Source organism: Dermochelys coriacea, chromosome 9, assembly GCF_009764565.3.
Source record: "Dermochelys coriacea isolate rDerCor1 chromosome 9, rDerCor1.pri.v4, whole genome shotgun sequence".
NCBI lineage: Eukaryota > Metazoa > Chordata > Testudines > Dermochelyidae > Dermochelys > Dermochelys coriacea.
The window spans coordinates 36,411,867-36,432,299 of NC_050076.1; the positions used below are offsets into that span (position 1 = coordinate 36,411,867).

The following is a 20,433-nucleotide window of genomic DNA, read 5'->3' on the forward strand; positions in this document are numbered from 1 at the left end:
GAGGTAAGTGGGAAAGCGGGATACCGGGAGGAAGCACAGGCAGGAATGTCTGAGAGGGGAGGGCTCCTGCCTCATACTGGGAATGAGGGGCGATCAACAGGTTATCTCAAGTGCTTATATACAAATGCACAAAGCCTTGGAAACAAGCAGGGAGAACTGGAGGTCCTGGTGATGTCAAGGAATTATGACGTGATTGGAATAACAGAGACTTGGTGGGATAACTCACATGACTGGAGTACAGTCATGGATGGTTATAAACTGTTCAGGAAGGACAGGCAGGGCAGAAAAGGTGGGGGAGTAGCACTGTATGTAAGGGAGCAGTATGACTGCTCAGAGCTCCGGTATGAAACTGTGGAAAAACCTGAGTGTCTCTGGATTAAGTTTAGAAGTGTGTGCAACAAGAGTGATGTCATGGTGGGAGTCTGCTATAGACCACCGGACCAGGGGGATGAGGTGGATGAGGCTTTCTTCCGGCAACTCACGGAAGCTACTAGATCGCATGCCCTGATTCTCATGGGTGACTTTAATTTTCCTGATATCTGCTGGGAGAGCAATACAGCGGTGCATAGACAATCCAGGAAGTTTTTGGAAAGCGTAGGGGACAATTTCCTGGTGCAAGTGCTAGGGGAGCCAACTAGGGGGAGCGCTTTTCTTGACCTGCTGCTCACAAACCGGGTAGAATTAGTGGGGGAAGCAAAAGTGGATGGGAATCTGGGAGGCAGTGACCATGAGTTGGTTGAGTTCAGGATCCTGACGCAGGGAAGAAAGGTAAGCAGCAGGATACGGACCCTGGACTTCAGGAAAGCAGACTTTGACTCCCTCAGGGAACAGATGGCCAGGATCCCCTGGGGGACTAACATGAAAGGGAAGGGAGTCCAGGAGAGCTGGCTGTATTTCAAGGAATCCCTGTTGAGGTTACAGGGACAAACCATCCCGATGAGTCGAAAGAATAGTAAATATGGCAGGCGACCAGCTTGGCTTAATGGTGAAATCCTAGCGGATCTTAAACATAAAAAAGAAGCTTACAAGAAGTGGAAGGTTGGACATATGACCAGGGAAGAGTATAAAAATATTGCTCGGGCATGTAGGAAAGATATCAGGAGGGCCAAATCGCACCTGGAGCTGCAGCTAGCAAGAGATGTCAAGAGTAACAAGAAGGGTTTCTTCAGGTATGTTGGCAACAAGAAGAAAGCCAAGGAAAGTGTGGGCCCCTTACTGAATGAGGGAGGCAAGCTAGTGACAGAGGATGTGGAAAAAGCTAATGTACTCAATGCTTTTTTTGCCTCTGTTTTCACTAACAAGGTCAGCTCCCAGACTGCTGTGCTGGGCAACACAAAATGGGGAAGAGATGGCCAGCCCTCTGTAGAGATAGAGGTGGTTAGGGACTATTTAGAAAAGCTGGACGTGCACAAGTCCATGGGGCCGGACGAATTGCATCCGAGAGTGCTGAAGGAATTGGCGGCTGTGATTGCAGAGCCCTTGGCCATTATCTTTGAAAACTCGTGGCGAACGGGGGAAGTCCCGGATGACTGGAAAAAGGCTAATGTAGTGCCCATCTTTAAAAAAGGGAAGAAGGAGGATCCTGGGAACTACAGGCCGGTCAGCCTCACCTCAGTCCCTGGAAAAATCATGGAGCAGGTCCTCAAAGAATCAATCCTGAAGCACTTAGAGGAGAGGAAAGTGATCAGGAACAGTCAGCATGGATTCACCAAGGGAAGGTCATGCCTGACTAATCTAATCGCCTTTTATGATGAGATTACTGGTTCTGTGGATGAAGGGAAAGCAGTGGATGTATTGTTTCTTGACTTTAGCAAAGCTTTTGACACGGTCTCCCACAGCATTCTTGTCAGCAAGTTAAGGAAGTATGGGCTGGATGAATGCACTATAAGGTGGGTAGAAAGCTGGCTAGATTGTCGGGCTCAACGGGTAGTGATCAATGGCTCCATGTCTAGTTGGCAGCCGGTGTCAAGTGGAGTGCCCCAGGGGTCGGTCCTGGGGCCCGTTTTGTTCAATATCTTCATAAATGATCTGGAAGATGGTGTGGATTGCACTCTCAGCAAATTTGCGGATGATACTAAACTGGGAGGAGTGGTAGATACGCTGGAGGGGAGGGATAGGATACAGAAGGACCTAGACAAATTGGAGGATTGGGCCAAAAGAAATCTAATGAGGTTCAATAAGGATAAGTGCAGGGTCCTGCACTTAGGATGGAAGAATCCAATGCACCGCTACAGACTAGGGACCGAATGGCTCGGCAGCAGTTCTGCGGAAAAGGACCTAGGGGTGACAGTGGACGAGAAGCTGGATATGAGTCAGCAGTGTGCCCTTGTTGCCAAGAAGGCCAATGGCATTTTGGGATGTATAAGTAGGGGCATAGCGAGCAGATCGAGGGACGTGATCGTTCCCCTCTATTCGACACTGGTGAGGCCTCATCTGGAGTACTGTGTCCAGTTTTGGGCCCCACACTACAGGAAGGATGTGGATAAATTGGAAAGAGTACAACGAAGGGCAACGAAAATGATTAGGGGTCTAGAGCACATGACTTATGAGGAGAGGCTGAGGGAGCTGGGATTGTTTAGTCTGCAGAAGAGAAGAATGAGGGGGGATTTGATAGCTGCTTTCAACTACCTGAAAGGGGGTTTCAAAGAGGATGGCTCTAGACTGTTCTCAATGGTAGCAGATGACAGAACGAGGAGTAATGGTCTCAAGTTGCAATGGGGGAGGTTTAGATTGGATATTAGGAAAAACTTTTTCACTAAGAGGGTGGTGAAACACTGGAATGCGTTACCTAGGGAGGTGGTAGAATCTCCTTCCTTAGAGGTTTTTAAGGTCAGGCTTGACAAAGCCCTGGCTGGGATGATTTAACTGGGACTTGGTCCTGCTTTGAGCAGGGGGTTGGACTAGATGACCTTCTGGGGTCCCTTCCAACCCTGATATTCTATGATTCTATGATTCTAATGTGTGCTTTGACATGGATCTCTGGGGAGGTAAGAACTTGGGGTTCTAAACAATTCTGTCCCAAAGGCCACACCCCATTCCAAGTGCAAAATTCCTTTCAGAGCACAGAGACAGTGGCCGTGTGACATTGCTACTAGCCACTCAACTGCTGACAGTTGATCCTGAGGATCTCCTGCTATGCTAGGGAAGTCCCAAGCATATGGATAAGTGCTTTACTAGATGGGAGCCAAAGGATGCCATGTATTTGAACAGCCATGAGATGGCTTGTTGTAATCAATGGGCATCACGTGACTTGAACTCAGCAGGTCATGTTGAAAATGTAGTGGATTGTTTTCTAGACTTTATTTATGTCAAAGACAAATATTTAAAAAATATTTAGTTGCTATATTTACTGATGAAATGTTTGTTGTGATAGTTTTCTCAGCTTCAAAAGCCAGTTCCTTCACATTGTGTCATGTGAAATGAAGCACACACTAAGGGCCAGACTCATTCTCAGTGAAGTCATTGAGCAGGATCTCAGTGGAACTCCACAAGGACATAAGGGATCGTGTTGTAGGATCAGTGTCTAAGAAGCAAACACTGATTTCCCATAAAAACATAGGGCATGAATTAACAAATGTGGGCACCTAAATTTAGGCACCTAAGTCTACATTTATGCTCATTTATAAGTGACCTGATCTTCAAAGATGCTGAGCATCTGCATAGCCCATTGTCCTCAATTAAGGGTGTATTTTTTGCTAACATAGCAGACATCTCTGTTCTAAGGCCAGAATTTTCTGAAATAATTTAGATTTGTTTTATAACAAGAGGTGGTTTCCTGCATTCATCCATTACACAACTGTTCTGCAGGATGTTTATTTCTGGGTTGGATCAGAAGGGATCTCTTTTATTATGCATCCCAAGGAGTCATCATTCTGCCTATCCTAATCTTAATTTAAAAAAAATTCTCTGGCTGTCACACTAGAAACGCTTCCTATCCTGCCGCAGTCTCTCCTTTGCACATGGAAATAGAAGTTGCTTATGCATTATTGCTGCCAAGAAGCACATCTTGAATTAAACAATAAGACATGACAAGATATATATCTTATGCAAAAAAATTGAACATGCACATTTTAAAATGAATTGCATCTATTATTGTTATACTGACATAACCTCACTGATTTCCTAATAAATATAAATAATCTGTAATATAACTGAAAATGATCTAATACTGTAGAGGAAGAAATAATTCGATATTTTTCTTTCTTAAAAATATTCGACATGAGACTGCTGTCAGGAGGCATTCAGTGTTGAAACTTAAGAGCAGTGCATTTAAAAAGAAATGTTTGTATACCATACGTGATAAACCTCTGGAACTCAGTGTTACTAGATATCATTGAGGGTAATATCTTGGTAGAATTCAGAAACAGGATTAGACATTTATACAGAGCTAAAAAGAACACCTGCAGCTACATAGATTTTTTTTTTTTAAATTTAAATGGGGTATAAACCCTTACATTACAACCACTAATTGCTGGGGATGAGGAAGAAACATCCCATATTGGCAGATTACTCTATAATAGTCCACTACAGGTTTCTTGCAGCTTCCTGTGAAGCAGCTGGCACTGGCCAAAGTCAGAAACAGGACACTGGACCAGATGGATGATTAGTCTGATCTGATATGGCAATTCCTATGGTCTGAATATGCATATATACCATTAAATGGTGAAGTGCTTATGTGTAAAGGGTCACAATCTGAAGATTTTTTTATATGCATGTATCTTCTTCACAGCTTACTGGGTGCACTGTCTCCTTTGTATTCTATCCAAAAATATACTTCCTTCTATAGGGGTAGGCAGGGTAGGGTACACTGTCATCTAGAAAGGAGTGATAGAACGGTGTATTATGAACACAGATTTGTTTATACAAGCAAACTTTTATTTTCAACTGCATATGCATCTCCGCATCTCTGGGTGATCGTTCAGCAGGACTTTAATGGAGCACAGACCACCAGTTTAAAGCTACCCTCACTTGGAGAATGCTACTGCCTGCCATTCAGAGTGCAATGCTACTGCCTGCCATTCCCCTGGTGATGTATCCTCCTTGGACAAAGCAGGCACGGGTTGGGGCAGTTTGCCTCCTGCGCCATGATAGCAGGGATGAATCAGGCCCTATTTCTCTTAGGCCTCCCAAGGGGCTTTTTTGTGTGTGTCAATGTTTCTCCCGTAGCGCTTGAGGTTAACAGTTGATTATACTTTGAAATCCTAACCACAAACTCTGATTAAGTACAGTATACTCATTCCTTTCCCGATCATCTGCAGAGTATTCAGCCTGAATGCTAAATGTGTTGGCTGAGCGTCTAATAGATGGTGATTATAAAACAACACCCCTCCGCCCAACAATCAGTTCTATAAAGTATTTAAAATGCAATGTAGTGCTTCTCTCTCGCAGCAGGTGGTACTGCAAAATGCTACATAGTAGCAATAAGAGAGCAACATTCCAGAAAATGCTCTTCAGAACTCCTGGAGTTAAATTATATGTGCCTCCCATTTTGTAAACCTCCTGTGACTTTGCCCTGAAATTGCAAGGACGTGTTTTGAATGCTGGTGTGCGTAAAAGATCATTGACAGTGCTTTCCAAATGGAGCTCTCTGGGAGAAACAGTATCATGCAGATAGGGTGCAAATGTCCCTGAGAACTTATCTGACAGACGAGAGAATGATCCAGTGCTGTGAAAATTGTTATTCAGGTGGAATTAGTGACCTAAGGTAATTTAAACTTTGTGTGCCCACCAAAAGGGCCCATGATCTTTTCTGGAGAGTCCTGAGCTCTGATTCCAACCTTACTAGCACCAGTGTAGATCAGGAGTAACGCACCGAAATAGTCAGTGGCATTATACTGTGTAAAACTGTTATAAACACAATTGGAATCAGACCCCAGAACAAATTAATCTGGGTCCCAGAATCCCAGCACAGTTCTAACAGTACATACAATAAATCACATTGACTTGATAACGTACCTGTACCTATCCAGATAAATCTAAACCTTAATTTTTGTTTTTCATTGTACTGTAATTCTAGTTTGTTTGCAACAGTTGCAATCCACAAGAACAGTGTATAGCACTGGGAATGAAATGCCACAATGAGGAAAAGTCAATTATGCATTGGTGCAAGAGCTATGGATCGCATCCAGGGAAAAATGTACATGGCTCACCGGGGTGTGCAACTCAAGGAATTGTAGTAAATAATATATTTGAAAAAAACACAAATATACTCTTTGGAGAGAAGAAAGAGGCTTAATTCAGCCAATAAAATATTTGTATAATACTAACAATTAGACTTGCCATCTGAGGCTTTGATGGTCTTTGTAGTAAAAGACAAGACACAGCCACAGGTAGCTTACTGTAAGGCCTGATCTGGCACCCATTGAAGTCTAGAGAGCTATGCTGATTTAGGACTGGAGCTAGTGTTTTGCATGATTTAACTGTGAGATGAATGAAGTCCCTACATAGCATATTCTGATCAATATTGTTGTCTAGCATGACTAAAGAGTTTGTTATGTACCATGGGTTAGAGTCTGTGCTGTCCTGGCATTCTGATCTGGTAGCATCTTTCACTGGTGTAAATGATACCATAATGTGCAGGACAAAGTCCCTTGAGTTTATCTAAAATATTCACAGGTTCTAACCCTATAAAGGTAAACTTTTCTCTTACTCACACTGCTGCACCCTCTGTAGCTTACTCCCAGCCTCTCAACTCCTCTCCCCTCCTTCCTGTTTCCTGTCCTTTCAGGCTCCCAACAGCCAGTGCTCCCAATTCTAATAATTACAAGCAACATCTAAACACCACACCATTCCTAAGGTCTAATCCTGCAAACCCTTACTCACCAGAGTAATGAATAGGTAAATTTTAAAAAATCCTAATAAATAAAAAAAAAACCTAAATACTTTGCCAAGTATTTACACTGATGAGGGGTATGCAGGATTGGATCTATAAAGAAGACATTTTTTTCCCTAACACAAGAAATATTCTGCAGAATGTAGTGCAGAGTAACTACAGAAATCTATAATGGAAAAAGTGGGTGAAAGATTGCTGCAAATCTTTTGTCATCTTGGCAAAGTTTGTACAGTTCTACAGTTCTACTGAGTCCTTGTTGTCAGAGCAACAAGCAAGACTTCTCTTCTCTGGGAAGCAAGACTTCTTTTATCACGCCCTGAAGTAGTATTTTAAGTGAGAAGAGATATCATACTTCTATTGTTATGACAGTATGTAGACACCAGTGTCTGCTACCATTCACTCAAAAATATCTCTTCTGCAGAAATGGTTTATTATTTATCAGTTTTGGTATGAGACACCATCCACAGTCTTTACTCTTGTAGAAGATTGTTACTGAGATTACTGAACTATTTATGTCAATTGTTATGAAAGTGGATATTTTTGGCAAATAAACAGGCCACGAAACTTCTTTTTTAGTGATCTGTCACATTTTAAAAAAATAACACTGCATTGATTATTCATAGTGTTATACATGTGCCAGCTATATTCAGCTTAGATAGACATTTTACAAAATATAGGCTGTTTTTTTTTAATTTCAATGGGTTATATCAAGTCACTATATATATATATATATATATATATATATATATATATATATATATATAATAGTTAATGTGATTAATAATACTAATGAATAGTAATATTGACTTCTGAAATCTATAGTGAGATAGATTGGGACTGATTTACATGTAAGCATAAAAGAGTGGACCTCTTGTTTTCATCTGTTGTTTACATCAATATGACAGTTTTGTTTGTGCTACAGCATGTTCTACTCATTATCTTATGTGACATTTGAATTACGGTCCTTCTATGAAGTGAAATCTGGAGGATTATTAGCCACAGTGTCCCTCAAAATTTTGTGTAATTTACAAATTTTGTTCAAATATTTGAATGGTACAATTTTATTCTTGATCATTACCTACTAAGGATCTAATCTTGCCTAAATAGAGAAAACAGCTATAGGGAATATAAAGCCTGAACCTGCAAGGTGCTAATGGACAGATTTTTAAAGATATTTGGGTGCCCAAAGATGCAGATAAGTGCCTAATGGGATTTTCCAAAGCATCTAGGTACCTAATTCCCATTGATTTCCATAAGAGTTTAGCACAATAGATGAAAAGCTGATTTCAGTGGAAGTTAATCACCTATATGCATCTTTTGGCAACTAAATACCTTTAAAAAGCTGGCGCTAAGTGCCCTCAACTTCCAATTTCTTTAGCTCAGCTCCTTGCAGGATTGGGCCCTATATTTGTAACGGTATCATGAGATTTCTTTCTTTGCTCTGCTTGTGAAACAAACTCCCACATACCTGAGCTGTTGTTTCCTGCCAACATTGTTGGACTAACAGAGGATCTTCCCAGTCTACTGGACACAACTGGTGGTCCTGGTGTTCCATCCCATTCCTGAGCTTTTATTGGCTCCCTGGAGGAAGTTGTCCCATGGTGACTCCCTCTCTCTTTGTTTTCCAACTTTGGTAGTGGTTCAGTACTGTGGCTCCTGATCTTCAACTCGTCTAGTGGTTCTACAAAATATACAAAATCCACATTCCATTATCTAGTGCATTTTAATTAAATTCATACCATGGTAGGAGAGCAGGTGTCCCCAGCGATGCCAGGGTTTTAGCAGCTTTTTCCAGCCCTGGTAACTAGCTATTCTGTCCAGAGCCCCTTCTTGCTCCTCCCCCGTTTCTTCTATGACAGGCCCATCAACAGGGTGGGGCATCGTATTACAAAACTAACTCACCTTCAATGGAATTAACAGATAGCTTCCATTTCTATTTTCTATGGTCTATTAATGAATTGTATCAAAAACATGAACAGGGGAAGCATTTAAAATCACAACAGTTAATTACTATTTGATCCACTTATGCAAAGCCTGCTGATCTATTTTTTTCTTATTTGATGTAAAATTCCCTCTGGAATTTTATGCTTCAGATTTATGGCCAAAGGAATTCTTATGGCATATTCCTGATTTATAAACATTCGGGATTATAATGGAAATGCTGGCCCTTCTGAACTTCAGCATCGCTGTGTGGAGCACTATACGGTAAATACAGGTTTAACTATCTATATAAGTTGGAGGAGAAGAGAGAGAGAGAGAGAGATTTATACTATGCCTACACACAACTATACACAAAATTGTTTATTGTACCTTGAACAAAGATACCCGTTAGATTTTGAGTCCCTTAATATTTTAATCTGCTGATGAACTTGTTTATGAGAAAAATAACATTTTCTTTGTAAAATCCCTCAAGAAAACGTTAATGAGAAGACAAATTTATCATTTCTAATGAGCAGGTATGCTGTACATTATGGAATCATTAAGATACTGTATGAATTACTGTCTGTTTATAAGCCTGCTACTGAAAAGAGAAGGGAGTATAAGGATTTTAACAATGTTTCTGACAGGAACATTTTTTCATCCCCAAGTATTAAGATTTTCTTAGGTCACAGTAACAAAAAAGCAATAGAATATCACAAAATTCAAGCTGACGATTCACATAAAGAATATTTAGAGTAATCACAAAAGTACTATATTCTGAAAATCTAACAACTATTTACTGCCCTTCCTTGAACTTTTGGACTGCTATGTTAATAGAGAAATATCAAAAGGGGGTAGGCCCCTGCTTTGTAATCCAAAAGGCTACATAGGGAGAGCATTGAAGAATAGTTTGCATCCATATTACATGACACAGGCTTTTCAGGGACTTTCAGCATGGAATGTCTGCCACCAAGCCTTGTTTATGCATTCTTAGAGAGGCAGGGTAACGCAAGGAGCTATGTCGAGAAATATAATGACACAGGGCTTTATTCATTAAACATTTACACATAATTATAGCAGAAATATATCTATAAACTGATAACATGTGATTCCTGTAAATGCCATGTTACTGGGAAAGTGGAAGAGGAGAACAAATGGCAGAAATTTGATGGAAATATAAACCAAAGACTCTGAATAATGGTCGAGTCCTGGGAGGAGCTGACTGCCTTCTTCAAAGTTCTGAGTGCCTATTTTCCAATAAAATCAATAGAAATTGAGAGGGGCACATGTAATCTCATAGATTCATGTCCTAACTAATAGCAAATGTGCACATTGAAGTTATGGAAAGAACGTATGTAACTTTACCCAAACTCCATCATCTATTGCAGCATTCAAAAGAACTAATTCACCATATCTTTCAATAGCTACTGTAAATGCTTTGATTATTTTAGTGAGAGCCTTTTATATTTGAGACTTCTTATTGCTGATTGAATACAACCACTTGAAATTTCACACACTGACAAAGTCATCCCTTAGTTACAGAAGAAGCACTCCAGTTGCATGTGGAACAATGGGGATCAAAAACACTTCAGTTCACTTTAGAGAGTATCATTTGTACTTATTACTTGATGCAAATGATTCCTCTGAATGTCACCTCTTATTTCTATTAGCTGAATAAAATGGCAACAATTTTCTGCAAACAAACTGAGCTGTGGAAATACTCAAAGGCAATTTAAAATAGATTGATTAAGCAATAAGACCCAACAGGCAATCAATTTTGCATGATGTTATAAAGTAATCTGACAAAAGAGTGAAAAGAGGTGCAATGCAATGCTCTGATCTGCAAACTTGCTACTATGCATAATACTAAAAACCATGAGCAGCCGTAGTGAAATCACTTGCTTCAATGGCACCACCTCTGGTCATAAACATTATAGATAGCAGTGTTTTCAGAGTCTGGCTCTTCCTGTTAATGTGGAGAGACAATGTAAACGGTCATTCACTTCAATAGGAGCTATAGTAGTTTATACCAGCTAAAATCTGCCCTGGAATGTCTTAGGGCTGAACAGTCCTAAAGTTGATCTGCATTAGTTAGTCTTTGTTAGTCAGCACTAAGGAAAAGTGTTTTATATATTTGGAATACTACAAGGAGGAAAATAGGACCGTATTGTCAGCTGGTATTAAACAGTGTAGCTGCTGTGGAATTGGTGGAACTATGTCAATTTACCCCATCTGAAGATCTGGTCTCAGTTTATTTCTTAAGATTTTGTAGAAAATCAGTTTTCACTTGCCAGCCTAGATTTCATATATTTCCACTCCCCATCCTTTCCTGGGGAGCTTCAGCTCTGAAGTTATCTAAAAATTAATAAATCCTAAAAATGAAAAGCAGATTGGATCAGACTATAATCTCATGCAGCCCATTATAGGCCCAAAACATTGTTATTGAATGATACCTATCAGTAACACTGATGCACAGTCAGAAAAACAATATGCTGGTATTTTCCATGGCCTTCTGGAATATTTGATTTCACCTGGTTTGTAATATGTCAAGAACAATAAAGTATATGGCAAAATTAATTTTCAGTCACTTCATCTTGAAGATGGTCCTTACTTTACTTAAATGAGAAGAGGGAATAATTTCAGCTTCAAAATTTTATTTATATTATTAATAATATATATATTTACTTCAAATTTAAGACCAAAGGCATTCTTATGTCATATTCTGATTTATAATAATACAGGATTATAATGGATATATATATATATTATTCCCTCAAATCCCACGTTTTTGTAAATTCACCATAATACTTCCTGTTACATCTGAAGAATGACTAATTTTAACTGGTCCAATGAAGGTTTGAGAGGGGCAGAATGCTCCCCTCCCAGGCCATGGAACATAACTGGAACCATTCTGTGGTCACTATGACAGCTCTACAGTTATCTGGGCTGTCTCATGCCATCTACCATTCTACACTACTCTACGCTACTGCAAATGGAACTCCATGGACCACAGCTCAGTGGCCCTTACACTAGTTAAAAACTTGCTCATTGTTTTGTATAAATGCCTCAGGCACTGATCCTGCAATGTATACTGTGTGAGAAGAAAGCTGCACATATGTGGAGCCATGGTGAAGTACCCATATGGAGATAACCTTATTATTTATCTATGGAGAAACACATGCTTTTATGGGTGGTTGATAATTGTAGTTGGGACAAGCCAAGACTTAAAGGAATAGTTGTGCAATCCTGCAAAAGCTGTGGAAGTACTTCAATGCTCAGTGTACCCCATTTGACAGTAGGTAACATATACTCTACAGAGGGCTCATCACTTATTATTTAAAAGACACAAAATAATGCAAATTGGATTTAAGATATACTATGCTATTATTATCTCATTCAGATGGCTGGAGGTAGCAAGACCCATAAAAGCTCTGTGTTAATGAGTTCCTTGAATCACGTGTCTAAAGGTAAATCTTTTCACAGTCAAATGCTGAATTTTGAAAACTGAACATCACTATGGAAAGTGTCTTTATTGGTCTATAATTCTTAACCCAAAATAGTACATAAAATGTAAATTTCAATAAATCATTTGTTGCTTTAAATATTTATGGATATCTCTTCAGTGAGATTCCCATAATGGTGTTCAAATGCTTGAAGCACTTCCACATATCACTGTATTTCAATATTAAGAGATGTGCACTTTCCACATTTATTTCACCTAAATCCCAGGCCTTCTCATTTGATGAGAAAGATGGCAGCTAAAATCTCTTAGACAGTACACATTTTCTAAATAATTGACATGTATGGTTTGAACATTATAAAAGATCTCTTAATGGGTGCATGGTTTTGATGTGATTTGTGGTTCTGAGGACTTGTAAACTCTAAACAACTTTAGAAATCCAGCTAATCAGCCACAGTTTAGACCAAACTAATTTGACAATCGGAGCTAGGGAAAACATTTTACCTAAAAAGCTATCATTGCAACAAATATACTCTATGTTGCCAGCCTGACACAAGCTGCTTAAGCACATATTAATTTGAGGACATGATGGCTTCTTATTGTAATGCTATCTAACAAACAGCAGAATCATTTTTAAGGAGGCAAATAAGCAATAGTGTGAAGGAACTGCAAATGAGGGCTGCTCTGCTAACCTTCTCTCTGTAATCTGTAATGTATAAAGTAATAATCCATGTTTTATTCATTCATTCTTTTTTCTGTCTTTTATAAATCTAAAATTTAAAATAAAAACATTTAAATCATACAACTCTGTTAATCTGGGGAATATTTTTTTCTACTCACAGTACCTAAAGAAACATATGTGCATAAGTCTTTGCAAGATTGGGATGTCGATGTGGAAACCTGGTAAATCACTTGGAGATGGATTTGAAAAGCTCTTAACATTGGCTTTACTTTCCTCCCATTGAAGTCAAGGGGAGCTTTACTATTGACTCCAGAGTGAGTACAGTTAGGCCAATGCCAAGCTCTTTTGAAAATCCTACCTCTGACCTTTGTGCCTCAATTTATTTATCTGTAAATTGGGGATAAAATTTTACTCATCTTTATAAGGTTCTTTAAAATCTTGGAATGAATGCTTCTTCATAATGTCAAAGTATTATACTTCCTTCTTGATACGCACTTATTTGTCTGATCTGCGCAGACCATCATGTACAAATATATATTCAAAAACACTACAGAGAAAATAAACTGAGTATAAATACTGCAAAAGGAAAGATTCAATGCTTTAAGAAATTATATTTATAACAAACAATTATGAATATATTACAGTGCCAATGAAAGCCTTTTTCTGATCTTTATTAAGCTTGTGTCTTGTCTAGTCTGTTTTTATCTGGTTGCTAATTAAGCAGAAGTTTGCTTTACATATCAATTTTTAATACTCATTTCTTACAGTTAAGTGAGAATTGGAGCAGCTCAATTCAAAGCAGTTCTGACCTAGTTCCATGCAAAATCAATAGAGTGCCTGAAAAAGAGTCTCAGAAACCACCCAACATTCAAGGAGACGAGACTGAAATGCATCTAATGATTAATTCAACATAGGCGCCCATGGAATGGAGCGTAGCAGAGCTAATAGGGAGGCAACTCCCACCGCCACCCCAGCAGCCTTTAGGTTTATGTGTGGTGCTTTTTTAACTGACGGTGGTACCACCAGTGACCAATGACTCTGCCACTGTTCAAATTCTGGCTCCGCTTCTGGAATGTGAGTTTTTACTCACATCTAAATACAGTGGATATGTGCTCTGCCTGCTAGCAGATGGAATAGAGAGGGGGCAGACAGACCTTGGAAGCTTAGAATTGGTGGCTACCTGTTGTTTGGCTGATTTTCTGTAGTAGGCCTCAAGGCCACAAGTGGGGAATTCTGGGGGATGTAGGAGAGTAAAGGAGGGCACTGACGGGCGAATTTATACAAAACAAAATCAAAAGTAGAAATAGGATGATAATTCCATGAAAATGAAGGGTTAGTAAAAAATAAAGCATTAGGGTCATTCCAAAATAGAAATTAGGGAAGAATTAAAGCTGAAACATAAAAAAAGAAAACAGGGAAGGACAATAATAGAAATAGTCAGAAAACAGGTAACATTTTTCAAAAGGAGAAAAATAGATACATTTTAAAAAATAGGTAGTGGCTTTCAAATAGGAAAATAGGGCCAGATTCTGACAGCTTGGCTCCTATTGGGTAAGCACCTTATTTCATAACTGCAATAGCTTCAAAGTAGTGCCAATGATTTTAGTGGGACTATTTGTGGAGTAAGATACTCTTCAGTGGGAATAAGTATATCACATCTGGCCCACAGAAATGGAAAAAGACATGGGTTACAATAAATAATAAGGTTTAAAATTTAACATAAACTAATACTAGCCAATGTAAAGACCTAGCTAGTAAGACATGCATCTAACCTCATTAAACATTTTTCTTGTTTACTGTCTGTCTATTTTTATCATTTCTCTGTCTTATCTTTTTTGGATCCCATCCTGCATGTGTTAAACTTTGTTAGCATGATAGTCCTACTGAAATCAAGTTGAGCACATGTGTCTTTTCAGGATTGGAGTGTTAGCATGTAAACACTCTGGGGCAGGTACTGTGTCTTCTCTCTATAGATGATCTGGTCGTCTCTTCTGGCCTTAAACTCTATGACTCTTATAGTAACCTAGCATAAGAAAGTAGGGATTGGTCTCTTTACACTGTAACAATATAAATAATAGTAGTTATGAACTCATCAATGGGTGGTGCTGTTGGGCCTGAACATAATGCATATTCTACTGTCAGAAAGAACTGCTGGAAATTACTGTGAATATATTGTGGTTTATACTGTTCTGAAAATAAATGGTTGGTTGTGAGACGTTAACATAGATACATATATTATCCTAGGGCTCAGAGAAAGTTTTGCCACTTAGGAATATCAAACCACATGCTTCAGGACTTAAGCCAGCCTCTAACTATTTGAGACCTAATGTGGAGGGTGGATGATTCCACCATTGCCTACTGTAAGATTTCCTTCCTATGAAGCATCTCGTAATGGCCCCAGTCATAGAAAGGATACTGGACCACAGGTGCAATCCAGTCTGGTAATAACTATGTTCCTACATCCTCAGAGTGGAGGATTTTTTCCATCAACTTGCTGCTTGAATGAACAATTGGTATTAATGTTCACTTTGAATAAAAGAACTTGGTTAGTGTCTACACTCATTCAACAATTCCTTTTGCTCCAAACACTGTTCATCACCATTGGACTGATTCTGGTAAGCACGGGGTCCATTCCAATCAATGAAATAATAAGACTTGAACAAACATTTTCTACTTTTATTTTTAAAAATCTCCACTCAAAAACATCTGAAAATGTTTTGACTGATGGAGTGAAAAAGCAGGACATTTCAGATATCCTAGGACACTGGGACAGCACAAGAGAAAGTGGTTCTGACTTGGTGAAGCTGAATTATAGGGTCACTTTAACAAAAAGGTGAGTGCACAGACTTCATGGGTACAAGTTTATAGCCTCACTTGCAAATGTAGTCTCTTTCAATAGAAACTAATAGAGCTGTTGAATATTTTTAGTTGAATAGTTTTTCAACAAAATAGAACTTTTTGAACTATACCAACATTTTACATGAATATTTTACTGTTGAAATTTTCCATTTTTTTGATCAAAATAACATTTTTATTTTAATTTAGTTATTAAACATTTTGTTTATACTGAAATTGAAACAAACTCATGTTTCTGTTCTAATTGATTTTTTTTCCTTTTTTCTTCCCCCCCCCCCGCCACTTTACCAGTGGGAAAAGGGTAGAAAGAGAAGAGGTGAATAAATATCAAAGATATGAAAAGAACAAATTTTAAATTTTGATTTCAATCAAATAAAATCTGAACACTTTTTAAAAATTTTATTTAGATGATAAATTAAAAAGTCTATGAAAATTTTCCACTGAAACTAACATTGTTTGATTTTATTCAAAGTTTTTCCTGGAAAATAATTGCAATTTTTCTAACAGCTTTGAGTATAACACGTTTATTAATGCTAGTTTTTGTTTGATGGTTTAATTTTTCAACCAATGAGAGCACCTTCTTTTCATTACTAACAGAATGTTCTCTTTGCATTTTGTTCTTTATACCACAGTTCAGTGGTTTGAAGCACATGACTAAGGAGTAAGGAAATCTGGCACCAATTTGCATCCTGATCCTTCCAAGCTTAACATATGTGCTTATTTTTAGGCAATGTGCAAATGTTTGTGAGGTCATGTCCAAGTCAATTGCAGACCAAAGAGTAACACCCAGATTTACTGACTCCGAGTCACAAATTAACACCTACATTATGATGCCTTTCTTATGTCCCTTTATCTTGAGTTAATACATTTCAGTGCTACAGTAGATTTACATTTTCAAACAAGTTGTTTTTTTAAATTATGGATGTAAATCACACATCAGAATAAGGTTTACCCATGTCTGTCTGGTTCAAACAATGAGGCTTTTTTCTTTCAGCTGAGGTTACATGATCAATAGCTCTCCTATTCCCACTTAATGCATGATTGGATGTTAATTGCATGTTAATTTTTGTACCAAATAATTATTATGGACGGATGAATCCATTAATTACTAAAAGGAGCTTGGCCCTTTGTACAAAATTAAAGCCCAGTTGAACTCAACCCTTCCTTGTTTATTACAGTAATAATAATTATTATTTCTCTGTGTTCCTGTATTTCTATTGCCATCCTCAGCTGAACCCAGGAAGTTCTGGAAATCCCACACATTTTTCAGCTCAATATCCAGATCAAGGTGAGCTGGATAAACCAAATAAAATATCTCTGAACATTTGAGGTTTGCCCATCCATGGTAGACCCATGTCATTGGTTGTGTTGAGATAAGATGTTCCTGGCAGGGTTTTTTATGAAGAGATTGTGGGTAGCTAAGGGGACACAATGGGCCAAAAGTTATGTGTAATGTTCCAGCTAGTCACATTTACTAATTCTCCCTATCCCACATATTAGTATCTATAGTCTGAGTATACAAGTATGCTGAGTCAGAGAGGCTTTTTATATGGAACAAATTTTTCACATCAGAAGTAAAGCCCTTTTACTCCATTGCCAAAATGTAGGCCTAATCCAAAACCCACTGAAGTGGGAGTCTTTCCTCTGACTTCACTGTCCTTTGGAGCAGTCCTTTAATGACTGCACTTAAGGACTGAGCTCACGCTGCTGGGACTCAAATCAGAAGTTCTAGAAAGTCAAGATACTTCAAAGCTCATGTGTAAGCAACTTAGTCAACCCAATAAATTGTTATTCTTTATTATGTAGATCAGTATGGAAAAGATATTTTAAGAAACGTTAAGAAGGGCAATAGTAGCTACAAGTGTTGCAAGGATTTCAGAACTTAAGGTAGGAACTTATTTCTTTTCTTTGTTCTTTTCACTCCCATGCACAGTTCCCACCATCTTCTCTCTTACAATAACACAGATTCTACAGCTAACTTGTTTTACAGTAAGAAGTCCAGATAATGCATTTAATTAACCTCTGTCTCTTGTCAAGAAGCAGTGACAGTGGCTCAGGAGATCCTGGGAGTAGCATTCAGATCATGAGCAAAGGTTGGAAAGGTCTTCTTTTAACAGTGACTTTCTGCAGCTCTGATGTACACATTCTAATTTTGGAAATGGAAAGCAGACATTTGCTAGCAAAATTAAGTTTTGCTTATGGTAAAATTGGGGAAATTGTTTCAGCTTGGTTGCCTTTGGAAATGCAAAAATGATCGTTCTACTTTCTATGTTGTACAATTGCTATGTTTTTTTGACCTCTCTTCACTACAATTTATTTTAAACAAGCTAATTTTGACTGTATTCTGAATAGACACACACATAAATACTAGTCCCTACAGTGGATTGTATCAGATCTGTGAAAATCTGTATTATAAACATGCTGGTCCTAAAGAACATTTTCTATTATATAGAAAATATGGAGGGTCTGTACTTTGAATTTTGGGGGTCTTGAAACTACAGAAGCACTTGAGTTCTATCCCATCTTACAAGTATGAAACTCAAAGTACCCACAGTTTTGTGTACAGCACAGCTGTGAAGTCCTAAAAGAAACATATTAACACTCTCAGAGGAGAAGATTCCCTGATCAGCTTGCCAGAGGGACTGCCCGCACTGTCACATTCCCCCAGGAAGGTACAAAGGAAGGTCAGACTCTAAAAGAGAGAGGCTGCATCTACACTGTGAGCTAGGGGCATGATTCTCCTGCTCTAGTACCCATAGTCACGCTGAGAGCTAGCATTAGTATAAATAGTAGCATAGCCGTGGTAGCACAGGGGGTGACAGAAAAGACACCGCTGAGCTGTGCCAAATACAAACCCGCCTCAGAATGGTGGCTATGGACTCAGCTTGGCTCATCTGTGCCTCTGCTGCTACAACCCTGCTATCTGGACTATGCTACTAATACTCATACTAGCTTGATGAAGCTCGCATGCACATGTGTATGTAAGCATGGTCTGAATGAGCTCTCCCTTGACATCTGATCATGCACCGGGGAAAAGACTTCAGGAGCAGACCCTATTTGCATAGACACACCTATCCTGCCTAGGTGTTCAGCAGACAGACTTGCTTTGCCAAGTTAGTTTTGGTTTAAAATGCTAGTTATTACTTCATTATTATTTTCACTGAGGAATATATGAGTACCATATATTTATTTCTCCTCTCTAAAGGACTCAGATAAATTTCAATAGATTGTATTTATGCAATTTGACTGAAAGTAATGCATGTTTGGATTTCTGGAAAACAGCACATGGTTAAATGTTTTTACTTCTATTTTTATTATTTCTAGGTGCACATCAATCTGTTGTGCATTCTGCAGTTTATATATTTAGAAAAAAGCAGTATAATTTATAATGTATTGCCAGTTTTGCTAGATGACTGCACAATTTTGAATATGGGGTTTTATAATTACAAATGACAGATTTGTGTCTAATAGACAGATGCACAGCTGGTGTAAATTGACACTGCTCCATTGATTTCAACTGAGGTATGCTAGATTACAACAATTGAGGATTTGGCCCTAGAGGTCTAATTTTCACAGACATAATTTTTTGTGGCTTAGAAAGTTCTGTGCAGATAAATGAGTGGCACCCAAAACTTGGAGCAAATAATTAAACTCCAGGTCTTCAAATGCAGCAAGTGTTGATTTGCTTATCAGTGGCATCTATTAAATACAGACCAGAGTAAGTGCCAGTAATTTAATTTATTTTTAAAAGATCTATTTCTTTAAACATGTTTAATATGGCCAAGAAAACCCATATTCTACCTGTGTATGTAATAAACAAAAAATAAAGCCTATTTCAACCTTGTGAAACCTTGACCAAAAAGTTGAAGACAGACTTTACTCAATTTCTTTAACTATAGATTTGTAAGGGTTGTTTTTTTTATTCTTAAAAAGAAATGTTGATTGAGGTCCATACACATCAGTCAGAAGCAGCAGCTGTTTATAAAAAAAAAATCTGAGTAATTATTTATGAAATTACGTCTTCTTCAATGAGTCTATCTACTGTAGCAGTCCCAAGAGAATCTGATTTTTTCATGAGCCTAAATTGCTGAAGTAGAAGGAGACAATGTCATGGTCTCAATTAACAAAACTATCGTGTCATTTCAAAATATGTTTTCTATTTTAATGTCTGTGTGTAACAAAGACATTCTTACATTCAAATAATAAACCACTAATTTTTCTGCTCCTCTCAAGCTCCACTGAAGGCCTCCCTCCTTGGCCCATTCTTGTGCCTATTCTCCTCCATATTTATTGATAAATACATAAGCAGCTAAAATACAAGCTTTCCTCATTTTTTTCTGTCCCATTCTGCCATTTTGTTCTTTTTCCTTCCATTTAATTCCTTTTATAGAAGTGAATGGAGTTACAATAGTGCAAAACAGAGGTCATTCAGTGGTAGTACTAAGAAGTCTATCACCTCTGGGCCAGATTTTCAAAAGATTCCAGCTTCATCTCAGCCCCAGCCAGAGTTTCAAAAGTGCTCAGCACCCGGCAACTCCCACTGTGACACAGATGGCCAGATTTTGGGAAGAGTTCAGTACCCAACATGCTGAAGTTGTTCTGAAAAGCTGGCCATGTGATTCTGGTGTCTAATTGGTAGCTGAAGGCTTATGAAAATCTGGGTCTGAGGGCAGGTGCTGTGCT

The 20,433-nt window shown here is 38.5% G+C and overlaps 1 protein-coding gene across 2 annotated transcripts in view; it reads right to left on the bottom strand.

Annotated features, from left to right (window-relative positions):
* The window catches only part of NYAP2 (neuronal tyrosine-phosphorylated phosphoinositide-3-kinase adaptor 2), a 209,813-nt gene that overhangs the window by 54,277 nt on the left and 135,103 nt on the right, over window positions 1-20,433 (bottom strand). For both annotated transcript variants that reach the window (XM_043492308.1, XM_038415162.2), the window contains one exon: window positions 8,301-8,513. In XM_043492308.1, coding sequence (XP_043348243.1) covers window positions 8,301-8,513 — 213 coding nt within the window. The remainder of the gene's footprint in view (window positions 1-8,300; window positions 8,514-20,433) is intronic.